This window comes from Caloenas nicobarica, chromosome Z (genome assembly GCF_036013445.1).
Source record: "Caloenas nicobarica isolate bCalNic1 chromosome Z, bCalNic1.hap1, whole genome shotgun sequence".
Taxonomy (NCBI): domain Eukaryota; kingdom Metazoa; phylum Chordata; class Aves; order Columbiformes; family Columbidae; genus Caloenas; species Caloenas nicobarica.
Window position 1 is genome coordinate 94,357,372 of NC_088284.1, and position 24,277 is coordinate 94,381,648.

Below are 24,277 nucleotides of genomic sequence, written 5' to 3' on the forward strand. Positions count from 1 at the left end.
AAAGACTTACTCCAGTCTGGTTTTGTGTAGGAAGTTTTCCACATAGAGGGTGTAGAGCAAACCCTTGTAAAGCAAAAGCTGAAGCTTAGAGAAAAACTGGTCAATGAAAACAGAAATTTGGCTGTAGAAATACAAAGAATCTTGTCTCTTTTGTGGCAGCCTGGTCCTCAACTGGTCTTTGGAGGGCGATAAAGTGAGTACAGCAGTGCATCAGGATGGATATTTGCACTCTCGTGCTGCTTCCTGCTCTTCCCCTCTGACTCACGGATTGCACAGATATGTCTAAATATTTTAAATGCCAGTGGGCCCTGTAGCAGTAGGCGTGAGATTAAGCCCATCTTTTAATCGATGTGACTCTGGATAGACCGCCTCCATTAGTGTCCTCTGGATGCTTCCATTTCAGAGCAACGGAAACGGAAGAAGCCATCCCTTATTTACACAAACTGATGGATTTTAGCAGTTTCCCTTGAAAGGTACCATTATGCTAGTTAAGTGAAAATAACCACCAAACAGTCTCGGTTATCATAAAATTGAGATGTTGCAGTTCAATTGTATTTCCAGACTCGGGCAAGCTGCTGGAATGCATGCAGTTTAACTTTCCTCTATGATATAATAGTTTAAAAGAGATCAGGGTACATTTTACCATAGTGTCTAGCAATGTGAGTTTATTCAGACTTTTGGCAGGCAGTTCTGCACACTCTTGCTAAAACTGTGAATCATCCATTGTTGGCTGATTGCACTCTAGTTGCTAAGAGATCTGTCAAGTGCATACTGAGGCTTAATTCTGCATTTGCTCTAAGAAGGGCTAAATGTATTAAATTGGAACATGTCACATCCTTCCTAAACAAGTAATTAAGGCACTGTTATGAGCCTGTCTGATGGAGAGAAAAGAAGGAGCTGGGAACAGCTGGAGGATTTAACTTGGGCTGATGTTGGTCTCCTCTGTCTGGGAACACTAGACTTATTGCATGTTGGATTTTCACAACCTGATGCATAGTGGAAAGAGAAAGGGGAGGGAGACATTAAAAAAATAGAATTTGCAAAAGGACTTGTTTTTCAGTGTCCTTATATAAACCTCTTAAAATGATCTAATGCTATTTCACAAAGTGTAATTTTTAGTAATGGAAAGACAATACGTCAGTGTTTCCCAAGCTGCCTTGCCCTCCGCCCCCTCCCAAGTGAACTCTGCTGCTCACGCTGCTCCTCCCCAGTTATCCCATCGCCCGGATGTGCTGCAATATGGATTGCAGATGCTGTGTGCTTTCATTCAAAATTGTGCTGTTTAATGTTCCTGTTTGCTAAGTACACCAGCAGAAGTGGCAAGTAAGTGGCACTGTAAGGTATCTTTAACCACCTTCTCTGTGCTAAATAGCCACAGGCTTTTCCAGGGAGACCTTTTACTACCTGCAAGGAGAAAATTGATCCATTTGTCGGCAGTAAACCAAGTACGTCATCTGTTTCTGTGAGCATACTCCTGCCTGTGTGGGGATGTGGGGCAGCAATTTAAAAATAAAAATAAAGTAAAAGATAAAAGTTCTTTAGTCAAGATTTTCAGACTCATCTGTTCCTAAAATTACATCATTTGCACTGGCACTAGCCACTGTCTGAAAGTGCCTTAGTTTCTCATCGGGCTCTGCATCATCATCTTCACTGAACAAGGAAGAAAAGTCGTGAAGTTGTGGTGTGTCCATCGGTGGTTCCTGGTGCCCGGACTAGCAGTAGGGTCCTGGGTTCAGCTTTTTACCCCTCATCTTCTTCCAGAGCCATGCCGTCTGCACTGGGGTGGCCCTTCGCTGGGGCTGCAAAGAAGGGAAAGAGCTTAACACAATCCTTGCTAAGTTATCTAAATGATAAATTATCTTCCTTTTAAAAATAAACACTATCCCTGCATCGACCATGGTTCCTAGTTTGGGTTCAGCTTCTATGTGCTGTATTTTTTCAGAGCCTGTTGATGAATTTCTATTCCTTGCATAGGTCTTTGAAGACATGATTGAAGGTCTTTATAATCCTCTTTGATCAGTGAAACAGACTGAGCTCCATTAATGCTGCTTTGATTGAGGTTTAGGAAATGATGCCTTCCTCCTGGTGGCTCCTCTCTGAACCCTTCCTGACTGTTGGACATTCTCCATGCAGTAGATGTGGTACTGGAGAACAGCTGTGGCAATGGTGCACACCAGCATGGTGGATATCTCAGCCCTATGTGGAGTTCCCTTGCTTGTCCATCCGAAGGTCTCTTCAGTTGTGGGATTGCGATTAGAGCCCACGTGCAGACGATCTTTTGTGGTGGGTCTGTGTACAAAACTAAACAGATGGCCCATCCTCTGGCTGTGGCCTGAGGTCCTCATGCTACCACGCAGCCTTTGTGGTGGCCATATGGCTGTGCACATTGGTTGCTTATACCTCTTGTGCCACCCTCCGTGCCCGTGACCTGCTGTGCTCAGGGTTTAACCCCTGGCTGCTGAGCAGTGGTAACCGTGTGCTCTCAGATTCATCCTGTGAAACTTGAGTGACCTCACACCGGTGGGTTTCTGCTTGAAACACACCTATTCTGCAATGATTTCCATTTGCAACAGGTCTTGAGACGTGTGAAAACATTTGAGTACCAGCAGCAGTGTCCACTTGTATACATTTTAACCTGGTGTATCGGTGCTATCACTGCTATCGACTGGGGTTATAATTTCATCCAAAGCTGTATTAAACTGGACAAAGTTGACTTTCTGCAAGCATGTGCTGATTGGTATTAATTATTTGATTGTTCAATTCCTTATTACTCCCTTGTCAGTTATTTCGTAAATTTTTCTGGCATCCCTGTTAAGCTGTGAAGGATTATGAGCACTACAGAACTCTTCCTTAGGTGGAAATCATCCTGACTTGCTGTTTTAGAGCTGCTTTTTAACAACTGCTGCTTAATGTCCTCCCATGTTAGGGCTGGGATGAAAATTGCTCTCTGTAATACAATCTGCATATTTAAATAGCTTTTTCCTCATGCAGAGCAGAAATATTCGTTTAGTATTTTTACCTTTTTGCAAGGAATATTGAAAGTTTCACCCTTTCCAGGTAGTAATGAATCACCACCACTGTTGCTATTCCTGTTGTTTGTAACGTAAGCAAAGGAGAAATAAAAAGGCCTCTGTGAATTTTGATTCTGCTATCCAGAGATTTTCACGAGGTTCTTCTGCTTTTATAAGTTCTCTTAATTTCTGACGTATTGTGCTAAAACTTACTTGTTATAATCGTTTTGGCTTTTATATCTGATTTAGTGTCCCCTCTACACCAATTAACTTATCCATTATTTTTGATCCTTATTCTACTACATCATTCTTTCTCACATGTGAGAACGGGGTTTCTGGACATGTAGCGACATTTTCTTAAAACTGCTCCTGGGCATCACTTACTTTTAGTATTCAAATTAGCTGCTTACTGATTTGGGTCAACTTTTTCAGCTTTGTGAAAAGGCTTTTGAAAATTATTAATTCTGTGTGTTTGCTATGTACCTGCTTTTAGTTATTAGGGACATCCATTTTGTCTATGAAATCTGTCACTTGTTTGGTGCATTTCAGCTTCACCACTGTAACTGAAAGAGCACGGATTGTTATTTGTATTCTGAATAAATTATTGTACCTTTATAAATGAATATCTACTAACCATGCATGAGGTTTTTCAGGAGCATCATCCTTCTGGTCATTGTAATGAGTGGTCTCTGAATGAGAAGCTGTATTTCTTCCCGTAGAGCAGAGTGAGTATTGAAAAGACTTGCTGTATTTCAGTGCACTGGACACTTGCTTCCTGCTGTTGCCCTCTTTTCAACCTGTTACTCTGCTGAACTGGAAGATGAATGTGGAACAGGCCAAACAAAACATCATATTCCTTTTGCTCTGACCTTGCAGACTGTATTCATTTCTGCAGCTTCTCTATACTGTTGAGTAACTGCAGTTATAACTTTATCACTAGCCAGAACAGGTAGGAAAACAGACTTTCTACCTTTCCTGTTCAGCACTTACCGTTGTAGATCATCAAAAGCATTCGGCAGTAGGTAGATACAAGTTTTAAAGACAGCAATAACATCTACAAAGAATATAGCAGTCACTTTTTCCCCAGCTTTCCACTTTATTGCTTGGCCCACAGATCTGTCATCGTGTGCAGTGTGGAGTTAACACCAGCCAGCAGAAGACCCTTCCTACTGAAGAAGCTAAAAAACTTGCTGTACAATATATGCTTGTCTGTGGTCTTTTGAAGTGTAATCCAGTGATCATGAGGAGTGAATGAGAAGCTCTTCAGCTGTCTTCCTTACATGGGGCTATATGACTAGCAAGTTTTAGGGCATCTTCATTTTCTCCAGGAGGCCTGCAGGAGAGGCACTAAGGGCTCGATGCTGCAGTCAAGGGCAGTCTATTCTTGGGCCAGGTGCTCCTGACAGTTTTGCCCATGCTTGCCGCATGGTGCTGCCATCATTTCCTTCCTGCCAGGCTGGATGACATGGCATGCCCACAGCTGAGACCTCTTGGTAGGGCTGGGGCTTTCCTGGCTGGGACGGGGGTCCTTGGGGAGGCTCAGCCACCCTGTGCAGCAGTGATGTCCTCCCTGGTGGGGCAGGAGCTGCCAGCAGCCAAACTCCAAAACAGCTGCCCAGGGAATTCAGAGTTCAGCTCCTCAATGGCAGGAGCACATTAAGTAATTTTCATTTAACTTTTCCACAAATGAACCCCACTCTAGCCCAAGGCTTGCCTTTTGTTTGCAGGAGGTTCTGCAGGTACCCTGGGCTCTGGCATTGCCTTTGTCTGGGACCGCTGCAGTTACAAGCTGTCAGGTTACTTCCACACCTCTGATGGTGTTGATAGCATTTGGTGAGGTAATAGTTTCCATTATAAAATATAAATTTCAGTGTTTCCTTTGATTTCTGTATGGCAGTGAAGTTACGTAGTACTGCGCAGAGAAAGGAAAAGCCATTAGGCTGACTATAAAGTAATGCTGGAGTCTGCTGTATCATCGACTCGGCTGTTTTTCCATGCTCCCTATTCCCACGTGAGTCTGGAAAGACGCTGCTGTTGCTTTGTGTCAGTCAGTTGTGCTGCTGCTGTTTGCCCTGTGTCGTGGTGGATTTTGGCCAGGCTCCTGTCAGGCAGGTATCACCACAAATGTGTGACCTGTTGGGAGGATCATGGCATCACCATGTCCCCTAGAGTGGTGCCTTGTGCACGTCGAGCTGGCGGTGGGTGGGAGGGCAGAGCTCGGATGCTCGGGTACATAGCTCCCCCGGGAGCATCGCTGCTGCTCTGTGAAGGGCACTGGCTTGGATGCAGTGAAACACGGGCACGTGCTGCCTCAGATACAGGAGGTGTAATTAGGAAATGTAGGTTATCAAATTCAATTAGCCCAGTACAGTGCAGCTGGGAAGAGTTCTTACAGGATTTACTCCTGCTTCAGAGTAGCTCTTTATTCAATAATACCTTAAGTGAAACTCTAATTTCTAAGGTGTGTTTAAAAGCCTGCAGAGACACATTTCCCTTCCCAAAGTAACTGCTTACAAGATAAAGTAATCAGATACCAGAGAAACTGCGTCTGCGGCGCAGTGCCCAATGGGTGGGGTCGGTGAGTGAAGAGGAGACTCAGTTTGCAAACGCGCATCTTGCTAAAGCAGCATGATTAAGTTCAGAGTCTCACACCTAAAGCATCTTTCTACTAGAAGAGCTTTAATTAAATAGAATCTTTGAACAGTTACTTTTTACTTAGCTGTTATTTTGCTTTTCATTTTTCTCTCTGTCCCTGTGCGTTACAAATAAGCACATTGCTTTCCCTTTGTTTACTTCCATTTGTATTTTATGCCTGTGCAGTGGAAGATGTTTATGCAATAGCAAAGTGCAATAGTAACCAACTTGTCTTAAAGGAGTTCCTTTGGCTTGTACCTCGTTAATATTTGTTGCATAGATAGGGCTTTGTAGATCAGAGTTTGTAGGTGTGCCCTTTTTTTCTGGATGAAACATCACTGTATTGAAAGGCAGGTGGCTATTTCCTTTTTCCAAGAATTTAGATGTCTTGCATAAGCCAGAAATTAACGATTTTTCAGGACTTTCAGTGATGTATCACCTATATCTGAAGTTGGTGCTTGATCTCGAGGTGGATGAGTGCCTTTGACAGCAGTTCGACAGTGAGGTTTTGGAATGGCTTTGGGAAGGCTCCTGTGCTCCTTCCTCCAGGCCAAGGCCATGGTTCTGTGTCTTGGTGGGTCATTGTCCCCTCTTGAGTAGTAGGATTCAATGCCATCATGTAGGAGGTTTAATCACCATAATCTTTCTGTTCTATAACTCTCCAGTCTTGTGACTTTACTGAACAACAGTGTCCAAAGCCCCCTGAGATATCAGTGAGGGGAGGCAGGGAGTAGAGCAGGCTGGTTTAAAAGTAGGAGCCGTGTTTTGTTAGGATCATGTTAATGTAACATACATTACAATGAAGATGGTCTACCTACAGTTATTGATGCTTTTAAATGAAATATTGCCTGTGAGTTTCACGGCTTAAAAATGCAAAACGCAAGAAGAGAGCTTGTACTGTAATCCTTCTGTCCCTAGAGGCATGGGAGAGTGAGGGATGTCCTGGCAAAGCAGCCCGAGAGGCAGCATCGTCCCTCTCTGCGTGTGCAGGGTGTGCAGCGGGCGTCTGGGGGGACAGAGCCTCTTCTCAGCCCAGCGCTGTGGGCAGCTGCCCCAACGCTTGGTGAGCTTGCAGGGCACCGCATGCACAAAAGTTTCTACCTCTTAAAAGGTGTGGTTATAGAGAGATGGCACCAGCTACTGTATCTTGCTCGTGTTCATGTTTTTGTGCTTGCTGCTTTATTCTCATTTCCCCCTTGTGACTGTAAGCCTCAAATGGGAAACCAGTGCAGAAGCAGGACTTGCAAAGCTGGTGCTTTCTTTGCCTTTGTCAGTTTGAGTTCAAGGAACAGTAGCCAGAGATGGATAACTGCACATATTACTCATATGACTGCATCTTTTTCTTTAAAGCTTAAGAATTTATTAAAACTTGTCAGTATAGTATTAGGTGCTGAAGGGTATTTTCAGGTTGAAATGTCCCACCTAGTACTGTGATGGCCAATTTGTTCAATATATGACTCCTAGTTTGCTTATTTGTATTGAGATGTATTTTTGACTACTTAAAACTGTTGGTGTGTTTTTAAGGATTTTAATCCCATTTCACGTATACCAGCAAATTTCCATAATACTACTGGGATGACACTTTTCTTACCCAGCAGTGGAAACGATACTGGAACTAGTTGGAGACAGAAAATGGTCAGAATTTACACTTTCTGCCATTATTGTTGTTATATATGTCTAGACACTTCAGGGCGCTCTTGCAGGATGTGTTAGCATAGCTAAAATAAGACAGACAAGTCAACTTCTCTGCAAGCATGAATGAAACCTATTATTAGAGGAGAAAAAATGCTGGGTTAGTATAACCTCTGCCCGTGGGGCCCTTGTTATAAAATAACATGGGAGCAACCGGATGCTCCTCAGCGAAAGCCCAGTTATTGAGTGAATTCAGTGTGAAGAAAAATATTCTCTTTGCCTGTGACGATGGTTGTTGCTCCTTGAGCTGGGCTGGCTCCGGGGGGGCTCTGGGCTGGCGCCTGCTGGAGCAATTACTTCTCTTCCCTGCCTGTCCTCGGTATGTGGCAATGGGGACCCAGGGGTGACTGGGTCTCCTCTGTGGCTCCCCACCAGGCAGACTGGATGGGACCAAATCTTCCTGATGATGATCCTCGGCCATTTGTGCAGCTGAAATCTGTAGGTTGGTTCCCATATGCCTTGGAGAGGCGATGGGAAGAGTTCAGAATGGGGTGGGATGATGATTCACTGCTGGGATGGAGCTGGGTGGGAGCTGCTTTTCAGCAGTATCAGGTTAGTTAATATAAAATTAGAGCTTCTAAATCCCTTTCTGAGAAGGAGACTCACATGCTTTTCGATGTTAGAAATTATGAAATTTGGAGTCCTCTTGTCACAATGACATGTGCACACGACAAGATTGGAAGGCAAAAGCAGGCGTGCCAGCAGCTTGACAATTAACTACAAGGAATCTAACAAAATCCATCTTGACGCAAAACAAACTCTCTTGAAGCTTTTTGCAGAAGTTTTTTATATTTATTGTGGTTGATATAACTAAGATTTGGTGGAGGGAGGAGGAAATTAATTGCTGAACTGCAAACTCAAATGAATTTTCAGACCGGAGCAAGATTGACTAGGTGCTAGGGAAGCTGGGAGGAGCTCATACCATTTACCACTATGTTCAAATTGTGAGCGCCCTGTTCAAGAAGTTACAAAACCCCAGATATCCCTGTTGAGGTATAATTATTTAGTGTAGATTTTCCTTTGAAAAGAGTTCCCTACCTTAAAATAAGCAGAGTATTATCCTTGCCAAAGATCTTTCAGCCTCTTTAGAATAGGGCATTTAGATTACTGGGGACAAAGTGAGTATCTTGAATGCTCTGTGTCAAGGCATGAACAAACGGCACAGAAACAGGAGTACAGTACAGAGTGAAACCTGACAACTTGGTGTTAAAGGAAAGGAATGCTACTGTCTGGTTCGATTGTGATCAACTTATCTTCAAGTGGGTTTATTAGCAATTTAATGGAATATTGGTTATTCAAGAGCCATAATAGCCCTGGTTGAAATGTCCCTTCTGCGCGGTTTTCCCATACCCTGTGGAATGAGCAGAATGTGACAGTTGAGCTTTCAACAGGCTTCATGAATTTTAAATACTTTTCAGCTGTGAAATGGGGCACATGGCGTGTGGTCAAGGGTGGACAAGGAGCTGGCAGCCACTGGGGGTATTATGGGATATTGAGTGTCTGGGAGATAATGAATGCTTGGCTTATCCAGGTGCATTCTTGGCCCGCTGTGCATGTCCAGGCAGAATGGAATATATTTCTCTGTCCAACACTTAACAATTGATCATTTTGTAATTGTAAGCAGAAAGTATTGAGAACGTTACTTTCTCAGCATGCCTGTGTAAGACTTAAATTTCATGTCATCGTCTTTATCTGGCAAAATCGTCACTGTTTTTCTGTAACAATGCATTCATGCAGCTTAAACTTTTCCACTAACCTGATTTTATGCTTAGTGGATCTCAGTGAGCCTTTTATTCTGGTGACTTTAAATCTCCATCTTTTTAAGCATGCTTTTTTTTTTTTTTCCTGTGAATTTTTTATACCCAGTTGAAATTATTTCCACTTGCTGTGGGCTGAAATTTCAGCCCAACTTTTTGCAGCAAGTGAGCAGGTTGCTGGCTTCTGTTCTGTGGGGAAATAGTGTCCCTGCATTGTAAAGGCGAAGTGGTAGATGAGAGGAGAGGGGAACCCAAGCATGGTTTACTGCTGGTGAGCTGCACAGAGTGGTTCTCCTGTGCTTTGGTTCTGCTTAGCTATTAAAGCACAATATACTTCAAGGACAGCCAGAATAATTGTGTTTTTAACTGTGTGTACCTGAAGGAGGAGGTTACTGCTTGACCCCCCAAGACCTGGGTGGCTGGAGCTCCCCTCCTGCGTGACTGAGAAGCTTTTCTGGGACAAGAAACCCCAGAGGCCACCTGCCACCTTTTGATACTCCTCTGTGTGCCAGTCCCTCTCTGTACTGCCCCTGGTCCAGCTCTTTCTATGTTTCCCCTTCCCCATCAATCCTTAGTGATGCTGTATTCACCCTGACCTCGGGTCACTCTCTAGGGGCAATGGCTGTTTGACACCAGGTACATCAGCTCTACACACACAGTTTGTGACTATTTCAGTAGTCGGGCAGTAAGTGGGTTTGGATCCATAATTAGTAGTGTGTGGGCAATAATGAATGGGATAATTGACTGTGTGGCCCTTTCTGAACTGCATGGTTCATAAACTGCCCAAACTGCCAAAAGCTGTGCTGGCTTGGTGCAAGCTGTGGGTAATGGTGAAACTGTCTCAGAGCTGCAACTTGAAAGTGTTAGTGTGTGATCTGTGTATCAGGAGCAACTAACGAGTTATCTTCTACTTGAGGACATGGCTTGGGAATATTTCAGTCTTCTTTCTTGGCCCTCCTGTGGCCTCATTTGATGAAAAATGCTTGAGGATGAGCCATGCTGCATGCAGGCTGGATGGCAGGTCTGGCCGAGTGGCTGGAAGGAGCACCGTGTCTGCCAGCAGAGACTGGCACTGGCTGCTTGCTGGCGGGTACATGGCACGGCCACTGAGGCACCACGAGTCTGACAGATGCTATGGCACAGCTACCCCACTGTTTGCATAAGGACCTGGCCTGGAGCTCCATGTCAGCAGAGAGCTGCAGGGTGGGATCAACTGAAACTCCCAAAAAGTGTGTTCTGACGTAACACTATGTTTTGTGTGATGCATAGCCTAGTTTGATGAAATTGTTCTTGGGTCACTCTGAACTGAGCGGTGTGGATGTGACTTGTCTGGGTGCCTTGGGAGAAGCGCATCCACCTGCACCATCCAGATGTGTCCTGCCCAGCAGCTGGCAATCTGCTTTGGGACCAGGCTGCTGCTGGTCTTCACCTCCTCTCTCCTTCCTGAAAGAGGCAGTGGGATGGACACAAAGGCCCTGTGTGGGTGGAAAGGGGGATGGATTGCCAAAGCAAACTGGTCTGTCAGCTGGCGGGGGCGGGAATGACAGGTACAGGATGTCCTCACCAGGCTCTGTTGGCGGCTGTTTGTGGAACAGAGCTGACCTTTACTTGTCTTGCACTTAACGCGCTCTTGAAGTTTGATCTACATCAAATAGCAGTGCTGGAGCATCTTGTTCTTCCTTGCTGACCTCTGAAGAGTCAGGGACCTTTTTGGTATTGACACTGGGAGCAGGAGTCAAACTCTGCCACAATCCACATCCCACGAAGTTCTGAGATCAATATACACAAGCATATGTATCTGACATACTAAAAGCAAGAAAACCACCAGTAATGGGTTTTTCTTCTCAAAACCCTCAAAACTCTTACAGTGCTGCTTTATTTTCTTTGAAGCCTCTGCAAGCCCAGAATGGCAATGCTTGTCAAGAGGAGACAGACTTTCCTCATCTCCACACAGAGCAAATTCAGACAGGCAAGAACCTGGATCATGACCAACACTGGTATCTGGTTTTGAAAAACTGAAGTCTACCCTTTCCTGGCCCCGAATTTGTCCATCTCTATTTATAGCCTCCACCCAGAGCCTTGCTGAAAAATGCATTATATATATTGACAGTGGTACTTTGTGAACTCAGAGCTAATGGCTCCAGAAATAGCCACCTCAGAGATATCATAGTCTAACTTCTGCATATATGAAGTCTGACACTTGCTTTGCACAGCTATAAATGACAGTTTAAAACACAATGAAATGGAGATTGAAACCCAGTGGTTGTGATTTACCACACCAGAGAAATTGGTGGATGTAACATTGCAGGAGACGGTGCAGTAGTGTGTCTTGGGCTGGGAGTCCTTTTTGCTAGGGCTGCGGTCGATCTCCGGAGAACTGAGCTGTTTGCACTTAGAGCTGAGCTCTGCTGCTTTAGAAACCTCATTTAATCTCCACCTCACTGGATGGTCTTCTGCACTGCAAGTCTCTCTGCATCCTTTCATTCTAAACAGGTCTGCAGACACCTTTCTCCTTTCACCAAGAGCTTGGAGGAGAAGGTGGATGGGTAATTGCAGTCATTAGGAGATGCCTGATTTGGTACCATCCACAATTTCTGCCGAGCTCCAGCTGTGCCCCTGCCCATGGGGTGTTTAGGAGCCTCGCTGGCACCTGGCCCGCGGCCCCCTGCCTGCCCTTGGCACCCCGGGGAGAAGCTGCCCTTCTCCGGGCAGGGGTGAGCCTGTGGCTCGCAAAATAATTTCCCTGTTTCCACTGTCCTTTGAAAAGATAATTTCCTTCTTACTGTCAATAACGTAAATCCTATAACATGGTCAGTGCACAGAAGATCAGTAAATAATTCAGGAAGCAGCCTCCGTTTAGAGTGCATCAAATACTAATATAGAGAAGGAAAAATCTCCGCACATCAGTTACAGTAATTGGTGGAAGGCACCAGTCCGGAGGGTAATGAGCTCCATTTTTAAAGCACAAGGAAATTAGATTCTTATAAATGTCAAATGTACTTATTGTCCTCTTTCCTTGAAACAGAGCTGAGCTGGCTGGAGCCCATTGTCTCTCAATCAGCTTTGCTGTGGATTAGACACATCCCGTCTCACACCAGGAATGTGCTTATTAGAAAAAAATATCACTGCACAAAGCATACAAGCTTTAACGCTCAACTGATGTACTAATGGGTACATGTACAATAAACCCCAATATCGTGTTACAGACCTTAAGTTGACCTGAGATAATATGATGCAGAGATCTTAAAGGATACAGATGTGTGTTTTCTTTGTGTGGTACAATTCTGACTACCTGGGTTTTTAGTTTTCAAATAAAGGAGATAAAGTGAGGGAAGGTGACTTTTCCTCTTGGCTACTTATGAAAAAAACAAGCAGTAAGTCTTCTTCATAGTCAATATGCTTGTAATCAGGTCATGTCCAAATACTTTGTGTGTTTTACTGGTGTCTCCTGGGTAACTGTGGCTTCACAAAGGACTTTCTCCATCCACCTTTTTTCAGTTCTCTCCTGGAAAAAAAGGCAAGTGGTGGTTATTTGTTCATACATCAAAGCTAGCTCTGTGAATTAGTCTTTCATTCATTATAAAATCTTGCCAGTATGTTTTAAGACTCCACACTTCAGAAAAAGGGATATCAGTTGTTTGGAGAGGATAAAATGTGAGGAGGATAGAGGGCTTTGTAAAATCAACCCCCTTTGCTACATCCCTATTTTGAACTTCTTAGCTGAGAATAGCAATCACTTGTCCCTCCTTAGCTGGAGACTGTATCTTGTTTTCTCTTTGGGCTAGGAGCTTTGCTGGAGAGTGACACAATCCTTCCTTAAGGAAGACTTAAGGATGGAGCCAAGCTCTCAATTCTGTTTTGCAACAATGAGATATAGACTCAAACTACTTGTGTGGATTTTACCACATACTTACCCAAACTCTGAATGATTCAGGACACTGTTTCCAAGATGGTCGCGTGTCAAACACATACCATGGACGTGCTACATTGGGGACAATACTCAGGACTGCTGCAGGATGGCTTTAAAGATTGTGTGGTAGAGGTAATGCAAGTCTGTGCTATCCCCTGTGCAGGAAACTCAGTTATATGCAAAAGCAGATGGGCTATTTATTTTTGGTTTTGTTTTCTGGAATCCTGTATTTACAAGCTTGGGTTTTTTTCTGGTTGCCTTTTTAATAATGTCAAGCCTTCCCTCCAATCTTCTGTCTCATTTTATGCTCAGGTTTTCATTTCTGCTTCTACTGAACAAACTTCCTGGTGTTGCCCATAGAAAACAAACAGTAACTTGAGAGTTCTATTTTACGCAAGCAATGGATATTGAAAGATATTGCTAGCATATGTTGCCAGATGTGCTTTCCAATTAAAACTCCAGAAATTTCTACTGATTGCTTTAAAAACCCTACAAAACATTGAACTGTATATTTCAATCTATTAACACCCATCAGGGAAAAAAGATCCAACTATTTTGTATGGCAGTCATTTTATTTATTTAATTTGGATTTCATAGGTTAAAATGAGCTCAACTGTTGTGGAAAAATATCTTGATCATCTTATAAATATCTTCAAAGCCTGGAACAATCACAAAGCAAATTAAACTAATGTTCTGTGATTTTGGACAACTTCTAGTTCTGATAGCTTGTCTTAATGTCTGTGCTACAGCTGCATCAACCCCTGTAAAGTATATAAAGAAACAATTCAAGGTATCTCTGACATAGCCTGGTGGTTAAATGGTAATGAGCAGCTGGTGATTAAAACATAGATATGACTCAACTCACAAATCCAAAGTCAGCATTTACCTTCTAGTACTCTCATTAGCTAGACACTTCACTTAATTGGTGCTCTAGCACAAGTGTTATTAATTGGCTGTTCTGGCGGGGGGATGTGAGGTGCTGCTGCCTCCCCGCCTGCCTCTCCCTGGAAAGCTCTGCAGTGCCTTTGACTGCATTGGCGTCGCTTCTCAGGATGGCACAACATGGATGCAATGCTCAGGTAAAAATTAGGTTTCCCACTGGCTAGAGCCCACACCCGCCTTGGTGAATGGTTCTTGTTTGCTCTGGTCACAGGCAGATCCACCTTTGAGCTTTCGCACCCCCTAACCTCCCGCACATAGTCAAAATGCGTGCTGTTTTTCTTCTGCCCTCAATCATTTGCCTCCTCCTGACCATTAAGTCTAGTAAGCCATTAACGAATTTTCCAGCCAGTGTGCCCAGCTTGCTTGCAATTCTTGTTGCACAGTTTCTGGCCCCATTAGGTCTGCAGCAGCCTTGCAGCACATGAGGCACCTTCATGTCTTCTCTGGAGGCTGCCCAGGTTTTACCTCTTTACTCTCTTAGATGCTCTTCCATGGTCCAGAGAAGCTTTTTCTTGTGGTTCTGCCCACGGGTAGGGTGACCTTGTGCCACAGTACCCTCTACAGCTCTGCTGGTGCTCCAGGCTGGTGGAGAGGTGGTATCAAGGAGGAGGACAGGAGCAGTGGGTGCTCGGCAAGGGCAGCCGTGGGCTCAGCTGCTTCTGCAAGCCCAGGCAGCTTCTGCCAGGAGCACCCGATCAGCAGCAGGTCTCCTGAAAGGGCTTTCTCTTCTCAGTGTTTTGGTCCTAGAAGCTGCTGTAGGTGGTGGATTAACTGGAGATAGGATCACCCAGCCTGTTGTGTGGTCACCTGTTTTTTCCTGTGGTTTGGCCTTCTGCCTTAAATAACCCCATCTGATGGGTGTATTTATTTATTCCAACTGCCTGTGGCTGGTGTACTCATGTGTCAGGGTGTCCCAGTCGTGAGTTGGCTTGCCTGCTTCATGTCTGCACAAAACAGTGAACCTATGTGTTCTCGGATTGGGCAGCTTTATAATTATATAATGCCACAACTCTAGTACTCTATATTAAGCAATTGTTTTCTTCTTTGGGGTGCTATGCTCTTAAGCACGTAGCATCTGCACAGTAAAAACCACGGGCAAAAGAAATCATTCCGCTATCAGTGCGTGGATGTTATGAAATGTTGCTGTGTTTGTACAACGGTCAGTTTTCCAGTATTAATTCAGCTGTTTCCCATTTATTTTTAAAATACCACATGGGTCTATTCCTCCTTATAAACCTGATTTTAAAGATCGCTGGAGGTAGAGCAATGAGACTAAGAAAGATGAAGCCTTACTACTACGAAGCTTGGAGACTCTTGAGTGCCAAGTTTCAGTCTGAAGTCATTTTAGCATCAAGTGAAAGAGGAGCAAAAAGAAGTGTTAATAATTGTAAAGGGCGTGCTGCAGGCTCGCTCCGGTCCATGTCCCAAAGCCTTAGATGGGATTTTGTGTAGGGAGAGCGAGTCCCTTGGTCTTGGAAAGCTCCTGGGTACAGTCCTGTGTTGCAGCGTAACCCGTCAGTGTTCTCTAGGTGGCACAGAGACCTGCCTTTGTCCCCTTTGGCTTCAAACTGAGGCACTTGCTTTAACAGTGTGCTTGTCCAAGGTTTTTTCCATAAAGTGGCTGGAGAGCAAGGACATGCTAGAGAGAGAGAAGAACCTCCAGAAAGCAGGTCAATTCTTGGATAAGGTGATGCCCCCAGTCTATCACTTACAGACCTGCATCCTCTGTCCTGGCAGCCCATGAGGACCTGCTCTTGCCTTTTTGGCCTGGACTTCAGGGTTAATGGGATCACTCACAAATGCCATGTAGAGGAGTCACGGAAAAATCAGCAGGAAAAAGGGGTTTAGGTGGATATCTGCCCCGTCCCTTATTCCCTGAAGCCAGCACTGCTCTTGGGAAGGTGTGACAGCCAAAGTATGTGCTGCTATTGCTCTGAGGCTGCTGCAATGAGGATGAAGGACCAGTCACCATCCCTTCTCCTTTCTCTGTCATGACAGGTGTAGTCTGGCAGAGCCCAAGAGCAGGGCTGCTAGAGCTGCTTCTGTTGGTATATGGTGCTAGAAGATGAGTACCTTGTCATCTGTTTTAGCTTACTGTGTTTCTTCTAGAAATGCTTAATTTATCACATTAAATAGATAAATGACCTGTGGGACATGCAAAAATCAGAACTGTCAGACAGGTCTTCACTGCATCTTCCATGTTTGTTAATGCTTGCTGGGCTCCTCTGGTTAACCACGGTCAGGAGGTTTCACCGAACATGAAAATGCTGCTGTGTAGGATCAGATTCATGGGTTTCTGTGGATGAGCTCATATTTACATTGCCATGCTGCAAGCTGTAGTTGTAAACTTCTGGTGAGTGGCGGGTTGCGTGTAGGTGCTTCTTCTGGCTTCCGAGGCACCAGGATGAACATAGTGCTTGAACATAGTGAGCGTTAGCCCCTGTCATGGATGGCTGATGATGTGAGCTCCTACAGAAACAGGATCTGTTCCAGGCATTCTCAGCAGCTCTCAGTGGGAAAGAGGAAACCTACTGAAGCTGTGTTCCCCGTTCCTGTTACGATCTCCTTTCAGCAGCCCTGGGCTCACTGCCACACGTGCGGCTGTCTGTGTGAGCAGTTAGCTATGCAGCATACAGACATGAAAGGTCTCGTAATTCTGTAGCAAGGTAGCTCAAAAATGCAAGGAGAACTAGTGCGCAGTAAAATTGGAAATCTATAAAGAAAATGAACACTTACTGATTTGAGGATTTTTTTTAACATTTTTTTTTTTCCCCCTGACTGAAGTGGGGCTTGGAGTAGAGCTGCCACCTCCATGGCTGGTAGAGCCACGTCTTGTGTCTGAGCAGCACAGGAGGAGACATCACCCCTTTGCTGGTGCTTTTTCCTGTTCAGATCCAAGGGACAGGATTTGCAAGAGAGGCTATTACTGTGCGGAGGGACTGGATTTAATATGCGTTTTGGACCCCTCATCTGTCTTCCTGGACGCTATGTGGTTCCCGTGCAAAGGCAAGAGCCCAATCATGGCTGCTCAACAACCTTGTCCCCCTCCAGACCACAGAGGCCTCTGGAGAGAGTTGGGGAACCCTGATGGGCAGGAACATAAAGGACCCTGCCATCCATCTTGCTAAAGGCATGTTAAAGGACTTTAATTCTTATTACCGATATGTATTTCTGGCAGCTTTTTTAAGTTTTTCAATGATACAATATATTCTAAACAACTTTATTTTAAACAGGTTGAAGCCATGAAGAGAGCACTAGAAAGTCTCCACCTCAATATAGTAGAGATGGTAGACGAAAATGCAGCCTTGGATGGTGGAGATGTCTTATTTACAGGTATAGTAGTAGTGAATTTGCTGTTTACATATTCTGACTGCCTGGAAGACTGCATGTTATCTGTCATCTGCGTAATAAAATGTTGTTCATGCAGTTTGTTAAATTATTTGTCTAGTAAATGTCACTAAGGTAGCCAAGAAACGCATTTTCAATGCAACTCTTGATGTCCTGCCTAATACCTGAATAAATGAAGCAGCAGTACAAACAGTACAAAGAGCAGCACTGTGCATACAAATTTCATTTTAGCTTGTAAAATGCCAATAAGAAAAATACTTTCAGTAGTCAACTGCCAGAAGTTGTTTCATATTCCCTATCAGAAGCAACTACGTTAACTAGACTTGTTTTCAGGACCTGTAAAAGTTTGATGCAGACAACTGTCACTAGTTTAATGAATTAAATGCAAAAAAGGCCTTTTTAGATTATGGAGGAAAGAGGTGGAGTTGCCTGCCAGATGTCACGTGCTAGACAATTTAAATGCATGGTTGACTTCAAAGATGGAAGATATTGCGGTTTTTATGTCATTAAACCCATTAGGCATTTTCTCGCATGGGCTGTGCACACACTTGTCCCCGCCTGTGCTGAACGAGCCTGTTTATTTTGCTCAGCATCACAGCAGACTGGCTGTTTGCCTTAGCTCTCCAAGGGGAAAGAGGGGTCTCAGAAGAGGCAGACCGGGAAGAGCGGGCTTTCCAAGGCACTGCAGACCCAGCACTGGTTTTCTCTGGAGCTGGAGGATGCTGGCGGCTGCAGAGCTGCCTTTGAGACCAGAGGAAATCTCAGAGGGAGAGGGAAATGGCCAGTGAGTGCTGTGCTAATCCAGCACAGCTGTTCTCTTTCCTACTCAGTGACCATTGCAGAGCTTTAGAAGAGGAAGCTATTTAGGCTTCTGGTGAAATGTGTCTTCTGGAAAAAGATAATTGCTTTAAATTATCAGCCCGCAATTGCAGGTTGCATTCTTCTATGCTGAATTTTCAGTTTTACTACTCAACTTGAGAAAAGGATAGAAAATTACATCCATCGAAAGATTGCTTCAGAATGTGTGTAAAGCTGAACGGTTTTTAAAATGTGTATGTTCTGATGAAGGAGCTGATGTGATGACTTTTCTGAATGGCTTTAAAAATGCTGTAATTTTTTTGCCCCTCATTTTTTTTTTTTTCATTCCAGGCAGAGAATTTTTTGTGGGTCTTTCCAGGCGGACAAATCAACGTGGTGCAGAAATTCTGGCTGACACATTTAAGGTTTGTAGATTAATTCATGCCACAGGAAATATAAGCTATCATTCACTGAACCAATTTAAAAATTATGCTGGCTAATACATTTGTCATGCTCAAGTGCTTTATTTAGGACTTATTTAAAAAAAAAAAAAAGGTACAAGTTACTGAAAAGGTTTGAGCATCCTGTAAAGTGACAGATGCTGAAGTTGGATCTGAAATGGGACATTGCTGCATAGAAGTAACTTGGATAGTGGGAGGCTGTTATTATTTGAGAGCATATCAACACTCATATTCTTACTGTTCTCATGTATCAGCGTGTTCTTAATGCTGGTCCCTGGAGATGTTTTATGTAAATACTGTTTAATTACACATTTTAGTGTATTTCTTTACAGTTGCAATAATATTACTATTTGAAACATGTTCTGGATTTTACTCCAGTGCACCAGACAAGACAAACTGGTCCAGAGAGGTTTGTCATACTTAAACAGTTGACATTGTGCCCTGGGATATGTTGCTATTGTTAATTTGCAGAGAGTAAAATTAATTATGGAATATCTCAATATAATTATGGAAGTAGGACAATTTAAAAATATTTATAGCAACCATTCTTTGTTCCCCTACAGGATTACGCTGTCTCCACAGTCCCTGTTCATGATGCTTTGCATCTGAAGAGCTTTTGCAGCATGGCCGGACCCAACTTGATTGCTATCGGATCAAGTGAAGCTGCACAGAAAGCCCTCAAGGTAAAGCGCATAAGAAAATTTTCTAAACAACAAACTTGGTTTTTTGTTTTTAATCTCTGCTTAAGGATGCTGGAATTTTAAAATATAGATCAATGAAAGAGGAAATCGGTACATCTCAGGATCTCCTGTATATGCAAACCATAAGGAATGTTTATATCAGGCAAGAGAACAGTGACATTAATTCAGCTTTAGCTACCTTCAGGAAATAAATGGATTATACAGGTTAAAATGGATTATGCAAGTTTTTACTTACAGCTTTGACTAAAAAGGTGATGATTTGTTGATAGTAGGGAGGAAGGAGATATCATCAGAGCAGTAGGAGATGTTTACTTCAGATGTTGCCATGAGGAAATGTGACTGTTCAGATTGCCAAAGGGGAATTAAAAGTTTTGGCGTGAAGGAGGAGGGAGAGGGGTCTGATCCCCATTGCAAAGGTGACCTGCGTACACATTTTGCAGTGTAGACTTTCTGCATAAAATCAGTAAGTACCTCAAGCTGCAGGGACCAGAGTCCAGGACTCCCCATCCCTCCTTCCTCCATCACCTGGCTGCAAAGTCAGGTTCCTTCCTGGTTGTGCTTTTTCCTCTCTAGTCCCATGAGGGTCTCACAACAGCGTTGTGTCAGCAGAAAGGAGAGAGACTGGTCTCGCCCCAGCCCTGCTGGTAATTTGAGTCTCTGAACATTTTCCTTTAAAGTGGGAGGTGTGAGTTTGAACCCTCGGGCTCAGAGAGCTCCTCAGCCTGGGTCTCCCTTTGCTGGCAGACTTGCGGACCAGGAGTCCATTGTGTAGCAGGTCAGGGCTGTACTACCACTGTCATCCTCAGTAGGAAGTGTTTATTGCTGCTGTAGCTTGTGCTGGGCTCAGTGGCTTTCCTGTTTGCTGGAGGTGATCAGAGAAAATCTACTAAATTAAGCTTTTTCAGAGATATGGGCACAGAGACCCCTGGAGGTCCTGAATCTCGTTATGCACATTGGCAAAGCAGCAGCTCACCTGAGAGGTCAGCACCTCCACTCCTGCACGGTGGCACAGCTGCAGGCACTGGTGCTTTGCAGCAGAAACTTTGGCTGGGGCACCAAAACAGCAAAATGCAACTGAGACTTTACCTGAAGCAAAGCTTTGAGGGAGTTTGTCCCCCTTGATAAATTAGGACCTACCATGCTGCTTGGTTTGGTTTGAGATGTAGGTAAGCCTGAGCATGTCTGAAAGCATCACAGCTAAGCGTCTTACACATTTTTACCATTACTTGCCTTCAAAGGTTAAAATCTACTTTGCAGTGATGGCAACAAGTCCCAAATTTTCAGCTTATTATTATAGTGATTCTTTCACCAATAAATAAAAACCTAAGTGCAGGCCTTGCTCTTTGGCTTTTTAGAAGCCTCCTTGATGCAACATGATCCCTAATGCATGGGGGAGCCAGCTGTGTGTCCCTTATAGTAAGTGAGGAAGGGTGGAGACAGCTCTGCTTAACTGGTGAGAAAGCTCTCTGAAATCTGCTCAATTTAAATGCAACTTACACAACCCAACTTGTCTCTTGCACTCATTCTAAAGCACAAATTATTTTAAAGAACAGCACTGTTATCAGTGCCCAAGGCTACTGATCTGAATCTGTACCAGGCAGAACATTTACAACAGAAAGAGTATGTAATTCTGAAATCAACATCCCTGGCCCCCAAAGATCTTAGGAATCCATCTTGCACATCTTGTGCACTTCCTTGGCTTCAGTAAGCTAGTAATATTTATTACTTTAAAACATCCTTAAATATTTGCAAGATGGAGACCTGAGAGACTTCTTGTCCTTACTGCCATGCTGCAATATTTCTTTGCATATTTGCATTTCAGATGTTACATATTTTCCTCATGGGCATAATCTAGGACTTTTCATTTCCTAGCAGTATCATTTTACTATCAGAGCTTGGCAGAGATTTGTTGTTTTTTCTTTTTTATCTTCTGACAGTTCAAGATTTAAAATGTCTCAGTTCCCAGCTAAGATAAACCAACATTTCAAATCTCAGAATCTCCCCTGTTGGGCATGGGTTGAATTATGGAGGCCAGCAAAGTGTAGCCCTGCCTGTCTTGTACCTGCAGCCTGGCAGCAGGTGAGGGAATAAGACAGCAACCCAATTGCTCCGTGTGAGTTTAGGGGAGCTATTAAACAAGAGGACAGTCCCTTGGCTTCCCACGTAGTTTGGAGTGGCCTTAAGTTTGCTAATTCTTTTGAACAAGCTGTCAAAGTTACTCACTTATTAGAAATTGCCACGTGAAGCTCTGGGAGTACATTCCTAGGTTATCACCAATGTCTTCTCCCCTGAGAAACTTAAGACAAATGGTCTTGGTTGTAAAGGTCTGATGTTCCTGATGCTGTGAGACTGATTAAGTCTGGGATGGAAAGTGCCCTGCATCTTTCCCTGTGAAATACGCACTGTCCTAAATAATCAGGCTCTAACTCAAAATGCATTGTGAGCAGCAGCCTGATGAAGTTTGCAGATATCCAGACAGCCCTACACTTGCACAGAGTGTTTATAAACATGAACAAAATTCAAGTACAATACTGGTTGCTAAGAGCTGCAATTTGAACTTGAGCCAGGACTAATCTGAGAACTCATCAGTTTGATTAAAGGCTTTTGCACAGCTTGGCTAATCGTGTTGCAGTGCATCAATTTAGCTATTGTAGCCAAAAATATTTTTTGGATAAGCTGATTAAATGTTGCTGGTAACTAGCTGTCAAGTAAATACCAGCATTAATCAAGGTACAGTACAAAGCAGACGCATTTTTAAAAGAAAATGGTATTTAAAAAGATAATCTAGCAGTCTTTGATTGTTGGTGGATATCTTTTAAAAAATAGATCAACTGTCAGTTTTCTGTGTTTCTCTGCACTGGAGATTTAGCAGCATGTTTACATGTGTGTGAGGGTCCTGTTTGCTCACACCTGCCAGCTGAGGTTGGGGACTGGCCCGGAGCAGCACTTTTGTGCTGTAGCATGTGCCCAGTAAGCTGACAAGTTACATCAGGCAACCACGTCGCAGTCAGAGCAACATATGAAGTTACCCAGAGCGTGTTTCTTGCTCAGTGTGTTGGATCCAACCTCACTCTCATCCTGGGGAACCTCTAACTGTTCTTCCAGGAGTCTGAGTCTCTTCAGAGAAGTTATTGGAAAACAAAGAGGTAAAGCATCTCTCTCAGAAATGACAGAGTTGGCAGTGCTGCTTATCACTAGCTTCCTCTAATGTTTGAATTCTCGCTTTTTCACCTCAGTGATTTCTTTGTATTTGTTCATTTGCCTCAAAAAAAAAAAAAAAATCTCGGTAATCAGCTTCTTGCAGTTTTGTGGAAATGCAATGGCACTAGGATCTCTGGGGCACTGATACTCAGAATTAAAAGCTGCTCCTGGTATTTCACCAGATGAACTGAGCTGCAGCAGTACTGTCAGCTGCTCCTCCCGTTACCCATCGCAGTCTGCACGGTCCCCTCAGCTTCTGCCGAGTCACTTGCCTGGCACAGCGCAGCATGCCACTCCATTATTCTGCTAGCTTGTTATTTTAAACCTCTCCTTTGTTGCCATTTTTCATGTTTGCTCTGGCAACGCAATCAGACAAGCAAGATGATTAAGCTGTCTTTAACCATCTCTGGTCGTTGAGTTGTTTGCATTCTGTAATATGTCTTGTTAGGCAACAAGTGAACTGCTGTGTCATGCTATACTAACATTTTATATTTAAAATAAGATTTATCTTCCTACTAACAATCTTGTTTGAAAGAGAAATTTTTCTTGATTGTTCTTACTGGTGCAGTATGTTTGTTAAAAATAGAAAAAGAAATTCCATCAGGTGCTCACACATGGCAGAGAGCAATTGATCATGAGTTTAGTGCTGCGTGTGTAATGTAAAGTGCTGCAAGTGAGCTAGGAAATGAGTGCACAGAGTGTAGGATTATAAACCACATGCTAGAGCAGATAATAAATCAGAAGTAACATTTTAACCATGAAATCCTCTTCAGGCTCTGGCAAGTATAGAAGATTTGGGCTGCAGCTGAAAAGTGGCACTCGAGGAAACTCAGTGAAAAAGAGAGACAAATGAACTGCAGAACTGCCGGGGGCTGCAGTCGCTATCACATCTGAAACTTTAACTTCCCTCTGCTATTTTCAGCACACACTTAATTCCTTCTTGTAGTTAAGCCCATTCATAATTCCGTACACGTCACTCCATAGTTTAATGTTGGCCATGGCTGTTGAGCCACCAAAGCCTGAGATTATTTTTCTGTTCCCTCAGTGAAGCCAGGATTTCCTCCAAACGTGTCACCTTTGGGCTCTGGTCCTGCACTGTTGGGGTCACTGACCTTTGCCAGGAGTGTGAATGAGGATGAATTCAGGCTGTGACAGTGCCGGCCCCAGCGTAGGGAGGTGATGGGGCAGCACTGCGGACAAACACTCTGCAGTGAGTTTTTACACAATGAGAGACACAGTCTGGGGTCTTGCTGGGACAGCAGATGAGCAGGAACTGGCCTGGGACATAATCCAGTTCAGGTTCCAGTAGCACAGGCAAACACTTGCCAAGATGGCAATGGGAACCATGACACAGCATCTTTTATACACTCCTTTCTGTACTCCCTTGCTCTGTACTAAATCCTGAAAAGCCATGTTTCTGTCCTTTGGCTGTTTGTGTTGGTTGGTACGGAGCACAAATTCCATCTGCTTCATGTGATGAGTGAAGACTTGGACAGTGGCAGGTGATGGTGGACACAGTCCTTGGTTTAAGCAGCTTTGTCTATGGTCAAGCCATTCTCTGTCACCCTTAGGATAACGTGGTAGCAATCCCAAAGGACCTGAGAGTTACACATATAGTTCCCAGCTTTGGCAAGCTCAGCTGTTTCCTTGCAAGTGGTATGTGTTGTATCAGTAGCAAGTGGCTGCTAATGAAGTTCTCTCACATGTCGGGAAATGGGGATTGCCCTTTGGGTGGGCTCTGATGTCAGGCGCTGTCTAGAGGACTGACCCCTGGGCAGCCCCACGGGACTGTTAGAGAAAGCCTCCAGCTGACCCTGCTGCA

The 24,277-nt window shown here is 43.9% G+C and overlaps 1 protein-coding gene across 1 annotated transcript in view; it reads left to right on the top strand.

The window, feature by feature from the left end:
• Positions 1 to 24,277, top strand: part of DDAH1 (dimethylarginine dimethylaminohydrolase 1) — a 59,787-nt gene that overhangs the window by 22,662 nt on the left and 12,848 nt on the right. The window contains exons 2-4 of the mRNA XM_065657684.1: positions 17,180 to 17,279; positions 18,444 to 18,517; positions 19,117 to 19,236. Coding sequence (XP_065513756.1) covers positions 17,180 to 17,279; positions 18,444 to 18,517; positions 19,117 to 19,236 — 294 coding nt within the window. The remainder of the gene's footprint in view (positions 1 to 17,179; positions 17,280 to 18,443; positions 18,518 to 19,116; positions 19,237 to 24,277) is intronic.